The sequence below is a fragment of the Bufo bufo genome, chromosome 1, assembly GCF_905171765.1.
Source record: "Bufo bufo chromosome 1, aBufBuf1.1, whole genome shotgun sequence".
Classification (NCBI taxonomy): domain Eukaryota; kingdom Metazoa; phylum Chordata; class Amphibia; order Anura; family Bufonidae; genus Bufo; species Bufo bufo.
Window position 1 is genome coordinate 817,406,422 of NC_053389.1, and position 9,223 is coordinate 817,415,644.

The window sequence follows — 9,223 nt, forward strand, 5'->3', positions numbered from 1 at the left end:
ATAGTTAGTTATCTCATATATATAATAAAGATACTTAGTGGGAGATAGTCAGTGTAGGTGTGTGTGTGTGTGTGGTATATAGTGTGTGGCAGGAAAATGTATGTGCAATGTGCATGTGAGAGATATTTCTCTGCTGTCCATACATACATGCTACAGACAATACTTAGTGCACCAATCAGTAATATCTACTCAGACCTGCTAAAATGTGAAATTGCATGTAGACCAAAAAATATGCGCATCATTAGTGCCGATTTGCGCAATTGCGAATATCGGAGCACTCTATCTGCATATAAAGCTATTGTTCTGCCATGCATGCGAAATGTAATCAAAAACAGTCCTGTAATGTAAAATTACTTACAGTGATCAGGAGTTCTTCCTCACAGTCACGAAAGTTACTGCCAACCATTTTCTCCAGTCTCAGGAAACTTCTAGCAGCTTTAAAAATGTAGCAAAAGTGAGCCACGCCTGTATTGCACGCGCAATACGCGCATATTACATTTCCGATTTTCGTAATCAGGAAATTAATGACTGGAAATCACGAATTATCAAATTTGCGAATTTATGGCAAATATTAGGCAAAAAAAAATTGAAATATCGCAAAAACTAATATTGCTTATGCTGCTCATCACTACTTTGTATATGATTCATGGGCTAGTTATCAATCCAGTTACAAACTATACTTTCTAAACCTTCTTGCAGGAGAATAATATGACTACAATCACAGAGTTTTTTCTCTTAGGATTTCAAGTCAGTCAAAATTTAATTTTTTTTATGTTCTGTCTTCTTCTTGTGGTTTTCTGTGGGACAATATGTGGCAACCTCCTGATAATGACCTTGGTGTCCTCCAGCAAGAACCTCCACACTCCAATGTACTTCTTCATCTCACAACTGTCCATCAGTGATATCTGGTTAACCATAGTTATTGTCCCCAACATGCTCCACATTCTACTGAATAATGGTGAGACCATTGCTATTAATGACTGCATCACTCAGTTTTATTTTTTTGTTGTCTCGGAAACATTTGAATGTCTTCTTCTAACAGTGATGTCTTATGACAGATATGTGGCCATCTATAATCCTCTCTGTTATACCTCTATAATGACAAGAGCCTTTTGTGTGATATTATCAGTCTTCTGTTGGTTCCTTGGTATTTCCATTAGCTTGGTTTACACTATAACAATATCAAAGCTAAATTTTTGTGGGCTAAATGTCATTGACCATTTCTTCTGTGATCTTGTTCCCTTATTAGAACTTGCCTGTTCTGATACCTTCATTGTTCATCTAGAGGTGTATTTACTAAGTATTCCAACTGTAATAATTCCAACCACCATCATCATACTGTCTTATACTTGTATTGTTTTAGCAATCTTAAAAATCCAATCCAATTCTGGTAGAAGGAAAGCCTTCTCCACCTGTAGCTCCCACCTCATTGTGGTCTCCATATTCTACTGGACTATGTACAGTGTTTATGTTGTCCCTACAAAAAGACAAAATCTCTCCATCAGTAAATTCCTTTCCCTGCTGTATACTGTCTTTACTCCTTTGGTGAATCCCATTATATACAGTTTAAAAAATTCAGACATTAAGAAAGCTATACAAAAAGCAGTCCATAAACATGATGCCTGATTAACCCTTTCATCCCTGGAGGTGTTTTTGCATTTATGTTTTTCACTCACTGCTTTTCTGGGGCCATAACTTTTTATTTTTTTTCCATTCACATAACCATATCAGGGCTTGTTTTTTTACAGGACAAGTTGCACTTTCTAATTCCACCATTTAATAGAGGAGGAGAAGCAACCAATAAAGGCAAATTGGCCATTTTTACTTTTTTCCCCCATTTTTCATATGGAATAACCTTTTTTAACACTTTTCTATAGTTTCCACAAGGAACTATAACAAGTAGATTGCTTCTTTAATAGACTCCAATGCATTACATTGGAGTCTATGGGGATTGTACTATGATCCTATGGAGCCCTGCCAGAGGCAGGGGCTCTATAGGAACTAATGTGCAGCAGCCTCTAGTCACACAGGAAGACAGGGGTTGCCGCACACACTACATCAGGCTCCCCTGATCCTCGCCGGGGTGAGCCAGAGCGTGCTTAGAGTTTCAGTGTATCCAGATGCCATAGTCACGACGTCCATGACCAGCATTACCCCCGATTGCGTAAATAAGTGGTGGGTGTCTGCTGCATGGTGAGCACCATCTTTAAAGGCCTGGCCAGTGCCAAGGGCACTGTTGCTTTGTGCCACTGTCATCATCTGAACAAAGAGTGAGGAAGATGAAGTAGTACCTCCAGAGACCTGGCATCAGACGGACCTTTTGTAGTGAGGGACCAGGTAATAGAGGACAGGAACATGGGTGGCTGTTTTTGCATTTCATGGTATAGTAATGCCATATATGATATTGTATAACCACAGTGCCTTAATGTATTATGGCTAGAGTTGAGCGAACACCTGGATGTTCGGGTTCGAGAAGTTTCGGCCGAACTTCCCGGAAATGTTCGGGTTCGGGATCCGAACCCGACCCGAACTTCGTCCCGAACCCGAACCCCATTGAAGTCAATGAGGACCGGCACTAAAAAGGCTGTAAAACAGCCCAGGAAACAGCTAGAGGGCTGCAAAAGGCAGCAACATGTAGGTAAATCCCCTGCAAAAAAATGTGGATAGGGAAATTAATTAAAATAAAAATAAAATAAATAAAAATTAACCAATATCAATTGGAGAGAGGTCCCATAGCAGAGAATCTGGCTTCACGTCAGCAGAGAATCAGTCTCTGCATGTCATAGCAGAAAATCTGGCTTCACGTCACCCACCACTGTAACAGTCCATTGTCATATATTTAGGCCCCGGCACCCAGGCAGAGGAGAGAGGTCCCGTAACAGAGAATCTGGCTTCATGTCTGAAAGGAATCCATGTTCTTGTTCATGTCAAAACCAATTGTGCTTTTTGCTGAAGTTTCGTTTCTCTGTTAGGTACTAACTCTGATTGCTGTGAAACTAATTACTGTAAGGTTTCTATTCTCTGTAACCCTGAATTTTATCTCTTTGGCACTACTCCCGGACAATATTCCTAATATGGAAGTTCCGTTTTTGTTTCTCTTTCTCTGACTGTAGAATGAAACGTGTTAATATGATAGGTTAAATACATAACTTACGATGATATGCTAATAAAGAGGGTAAAGCCCCCTCTACACTGCGTGCAGAATTATTAGGCAAATGAGTATTTTGACCACATCATCCTCTTTATGCATGTTGTCTTACTCCAAGCTGTATAGGCTCGAAAGCCTACTACCAATTAAGCATATTAGGTGATGTGCATCTCTGTAATGAGAAGGGGTGTGGTCTAATGACATCAACACCCTATATTAGGTGTGCATAATTATTAGGCAACTTCCTTTCCTTTGACTTGACAGGCTCAGAAAAGTCAAAAATAGTGAGATATCTTGCAGAGGGATGCAGCACTCTTAAAATTGCAAAGCTTCTGAAGCGTGATCATCGAACAATCAAGTGTTTCATTCAAAATAGTCAACAGGGTCGCAAGAAGCGTGTGGAAAAACTAAGGCGCAAAATAACTGCCCATGAACTGAGAAAAGTCAAGCGTGCAGCTGCTAAGATGCCACTTGCCACCAGTTTGGCCATATTTCAGAGCTGCAACATCACTGGAGTGCCCAAAAGCACAAGGTGTGCAATACTAGAGACATGGCCAAGGTAAGAAAGGCTGAAAGACGACCACCACTGAACAAGACACACAAGCTGAAACGTCAAGACTGGGCCAAGAAATATCTCAAGACTGATTTTTATAAGGTTTTATGGACTGATGAAATGAGAGTGAGTCTTGATGGGCCAGATGGATGGGCCCGTGGCTGGATTGGTAAAGGGCAGAGAGCTCCAGTCCGACTCAGACGCCAGCAAGGTGGAGGTGGAGTACTGGTTTGGGCTGGTATCATCAAAGATGAGCTTGTGGGGCCTTTTCGGGTTGAGGATGGAGTCAAGCTCAACTCCCAGTCCTACTGACAGTTTCTGGAAGACACCTTCTTCAAGCAGTGGTACAGGAAGAAGTCTGCATCCTTCAAGAAAAACATGATTTTCATGCAGGACAATGCTCCATCACACGCGTCCAAGTACTCCACAGCGTGGCTGGCAAGAAAGGGTATAAAAGAAGAAAATCTAATGACATGGCCTCCTTGTTCACCTGATCTGAACCCCATTGAGAACCTGTGGTCCATCATCAAATGTGAGATTTACAAGGAGGGAAAACAGTACACCTCTCTGAACAGTGTCTGGGAGGCTGTGGTTGCTGCTGCATGCAATGTTGATGGTGAACAGATCAAAACACTGACAGAATCCATGGATGGCAGGCTTTTGAGTGTCCTTGCAAAGAAAGGTGGCTATATTGGTCACTGATTTGTTTTTGTTTTGTTTTTGAATGTCAGAAATGTATATTTGTGAATGTTGAGATGTTATATTGGTTTCACTGGTAAAAATAAATAATTGAAATGGGTATATATTTGTTTTTTGTTAAGTTGCCTAATAATTATGCACAGTAATAGTCACCTGCACACACAGATATCCCCCTAAAATAGCTAAAACTAAAAACAAACTAAAAACTACTTCCAAAAATATTCAGCTTTGATATTAATGAGTTTTTTGCGTTCATTGAGAACATGGTTGTTGTTCAATAATAAAATTAATCCTCAAAAATACAACTTGCCTAATAATTCTGCACTCCCTGTATATAACCTGTGTGCATTAAAAATAAACTGTTCATTCAGTACATCACTGTTGTGTCTTTCGTTACCTACTGAGTGAAGCACTCTCCTGACGTCAGTAAGGGACTCAAACCAAGCCGATACTAGAAGTTTGGTGCCAGGGGTACCAAGTGGGACGTTGAGATTCCTATCAGTTTGGGGGCTCGTGTCCGGGGATCGAGAAGGTTTTCCTCGTGTTCGGTAAGGAAGGCATCTGTTATTGTCCTCTGGCCGATCCGAGGACCACGTCTCGATCTAGTAAGTAGAACCTACAACTTCTAGTATAATTACTGTATCAGGGATACAGGGAACAGACTCCGGGAGTCTGGGGGAGTGACCCGGGGACTCCGGGAGTCCGCCGTGAGGATCACTCAGAGAAAATATAGTGCGCACTAGATAATATTGTCTCAGGGAGACAAAGACGGAGCTTGGTTTGACTCTTTTTAAAGCTGTTTTAAAGTATAAGAATATTAGAGTTGATATAAGGATACTGATGTCCGGGTGGTAAGTGTACGGACTGAAGTTCACTATTTGCATAGAGTTTTAAGGACATTGCATTGTTGTTTTACTGTGTTGCGGAGGTCTGCAATACGCCCCACCCCCGGCTAGGAGCAATCCATTTACCCGGGGATAGGTGAAAACAAGCGGCAGACCAAAGTAACAAATTATATGTTTGATGAAACTCTCTGATATATTGTGATCAGACCTGAGTCCTTTGCCTAGTTGACAGGATTAATTTCTCGTAGCCTTAAAGGTTCAGTGCAGCCAGTCCTAGGAAAGTAGCATCATTAAAATATCAGACGGAATGGGGTCACAAGAGTCTAAAACCAATTATCCCAAACCTGAGACGGGAGAAACATGCAAAGTTTATGTTGCACGGTGTAGTCCCACAAATGACTTCCTAGTTAACCCATGGGTGGATAATTTAGCTGGATGGACTGAGTTCATGCAAGCTGCTAGCCCCTTTCCCAGGGACGGCGATAATAGCCCGTACTACATGGACATGATAAAGGGTCTTTGTCTGGAAGACAAAGAAGCATGGCCACATTTTGACCATGACCCGTCCTGGGATATGGATTACATGATGCAAGGGGGAGAACAGTGGTTGGAGATAGCCCCACATTGGTACAATGTACAATCAAATAAGAAGAAAGGGAAAACTAATAAGACTCCAAAAGAGGACAGTCAGTTACATAAAATGGAGAAAAGAAAAGAATTAAAAGACGTGTCTGAAAAGCCAAACCCACCACCTTACACTGTCCCGTCCGCCCCTGCACCCCATCTCACACTGAACCCAGTACACATATGTCCAAGCATGCAGGAGATACAGGACGAAGATATAGGTGCTACATTTACGCAGGTCCATGACGACCTAGAGAAAACAAAATACAGTCTAAAACAACAGAAAGCTGCAGAACAATATAAGTACCATACACGCAGCAAGGGAATATAAGCTAAAGAAGAACAGGTAGAACTCAGTGCACCCTTCATAACAATAGGAGAACACTTAATGAAGAAACCCATGGACATCGAGGACCTTAATAAAATTATCAAACACTGCCCCAAACCCACAATGGCTCCTTTGGGAACCATCACCTATCTTAAAAAGGCTTGTAAGTGCAGAAATTGTACACAAGAAGATTTAAGGCTCATAATAGATGGCATCATAGGGACACATACTGCTTGGGATTGGGATGAAGTCCCATCCATTTCTACACTAGTAGATAGAACTGTTGATGCCAGCCGGTACATATGCAATACAGAAGAAGGAATGAAGAGGATTTGGACACAAGTTGAGGATCATATGAATAAGGTATTCAAACAAAAATCATCTCTGCCTATTGCTGTAGCTTGTAAACAAAAGCCCACAGAGTCTGTTACTGAGTTTTGGAAAAGATTCATGGATTGTAGGAGACTGGAGGCGGGACTCCCTACGCTCCAGAACAACAGCCTGATCATCTCCACATTCATTAACAATCTGTCGGACAAATTAACCCTTCCAGTGAAACAAGTTGTATCCTCATGGACCTCAGATGATACTGTCACTTTTGAAAAACACCTTTATGAAAAGGAATCAGCAGGATGTTTTGAAGTCAGAAAAATCACACCCACACATGCCTATGCCAACAACAGGGGAGGGGGCAGGAGAAGGAGAAGAGGAGGACATACTAGTTACAACCAGAACACACAGTGGCAGCAAGGACACCCACAAGATCAGATACATAATAACTGTTGTTATAACTGTGGGAAAGAAGGACATTGGGCAAGACAGTGTGCACAACCCAAGAGGCACCGGGGTAGACAGGGTCAAGGTCAGGTACCAGACACGAATACACAGCCTTTTAACCTCCCTCAACAAAGATCACAACAGACAGGCCAACAACCAAGATTCCCCATTGTTTGGAATCAGCAACAACAATCATACTGATGCTGCCCGGAGGGAGGTACCCCGATTTTCACACAGGTCACCACACACTGGAAAGACACACCTGTTATTCTACTGAGAGTGGGAGGAAGAAGAGTAGGATTCATGGTAGATAGCGGTGCAACTTCAAGTGTGTTAAGTAAAGATTTATACAAGGGACCATTGGGAAAATCTGAGCCCTCTATGGGAATTAATGGGGTTTTGACAAAAACTTTCAAAACTGACTCACTACCACTTGAGACCATGGACAGGGAGTACATCACAGACCATGCCTTCAGCATTATACCAGATTGCCCAGTCAGCCTGTTAGGGAGAGATTTGTTCATTAAGCTTGATTTACAAGTGTCAGCCAAAAATCAGGGCATAAGAGTACACTCAGATCTCATTCCAATCTCTACACCAGTGCCACTGATTCTTGCAAACATACAGAACCACCCAGAACTCAACAACATTAACCCTGCATTATGGTCTTCAAATGAATATGACACAGGGTTCATAGATTGCACACCTTACAAGGCTAATGTGATATCAGGTGTCATCTCAGTGTTCCAGAAACAGTACCCATTGTCCACAGAGAAAATTGAGGGCTTGAGGCCAATGATCGAAGAATTTTTAAAGAAAGGCATCCTGGAAGAGGTGATTTCACCCTTCAGCACTCCCATAAATCCTGTGGCAAAAGCAGATGGTTCAGTTCGCTTTGTTCAGGATTTAAGGGAAATCAACAACATCATTGTGCCTATAGCCCCTATTGTACCTGACATTACTCAGTTACTATCTGCCATTCCAGCAGACGCTGTTTGGTTCAGTGTGATAGATCTGAAAAATGCATTATTTTCTATCCCAGTTGACAAGAAGACCAGACTACTTTTTGCTTTTTCCTTCGAGGGGCGACAACTAACCTGGGCAAGAATGCCACAGGGATATGCTGATTCACCTGTAGTGTTCAGCATTGTCCTCCAAATGACTTTAAAACCATGGCACCCCCCCAAGGTTCCGTGTTGTTGCAATACGTGGATGATTTACTGTTGTGCAGTATGTCAGTGGAGGCCAACATTGAGGATGGTATATCACTGTTACAATGGTTGTTTGAATGTGGACACAAAGTGTCATTGGGGAAAATGCAATGGTGTAAACAGCAAGTCGAATACTTGGGGTTTGTCCTCACAAAGGGGGAAAGGAGGATCAGTCCAGGGAGAGTTCAGTCTGTAGCGGGTTTGGTCACCCCGCTCTCCAAGAAGGAAATGCTATCCTTCCTTGGAATGATAAACTACTGCAGACAATGGATCCCAGACTGTTCCTACTATGACAATATCTTGAGGCAGGCAACACTGCAGGACAAACCTGATTTAATAAGATGGTCTTCAGAAATGTACAATGCATTTGATTATCTGAAATGTTCATTAATGTCAAGTCCAGGATTGGGCCTCCCTGACTACAAACTGCCCTTCCACATGTTTGCACGACAAAATTGTAAAACCATGTTGGGCGTGCTGACACAAGAACATGGAGGCAAGTTGCGCCCATGTGCATTTTTCTCGAAGGTAATGCCCACCTCTGTCCAAGGGATGCCGGCATGTCTGCGTTCTCTTGCAGCCTGTGCTATGATGGTAGAGTTGGCAACTCCTTTCACAATTGGACATTACACCATTTTGCACACCACACATGATGTTGTAGGCCTACTCAAGGGCATCCACACACACAGTTGGTCGCAGATCTACTTGAAGCCATCAGATTACCTTCACAATTGGCAACTGTCCACTGCAAGGCACACACCAATGGTAAGGATCATGTCTCACAGGGCAATGCGCTGGCAGATAGGGAGGCGAAACTAGTGGCCAAATGCAACCCCACAGGTCCATGTAACCATTTGGAGATGCCATGTTTGGCACCTCCAACCCCTGAGATGTCACAAATGCTTACCGATCTTCAAAGATACGCCACTGAACAGGAACGGCAAGACTGGTGTTATCCAGTATTGCAGAAAAATCCTAAGACAGGATTACTCTGCAAAGAGGGGAAACCATGCATCCCCCAACACAGTGATTCCATCT

General features: G+C 42.4%; 1 protein-coding gene across 1 annotated transcript; it reads left to right on the forward strand.

The window, feature by feature from the left end:
• The first annotated feature begins 828 nt into the window (after window positions 1–828).
• Window positions 829–1,626, forward strand: LOC120989107 (olfactory receptor 11L1-like). The gene has a single exon (XM_040417008.1). It carries the CDS (start codon window positions 829–831, stop codon window positions 1,624–1,626), a length of 798 nt encoding a protein of 265 aa, XP_040272942.1.
• The last annotated feature ends 7,597 nt before the right edge of the window (window positions 1,627–9,223 follow it).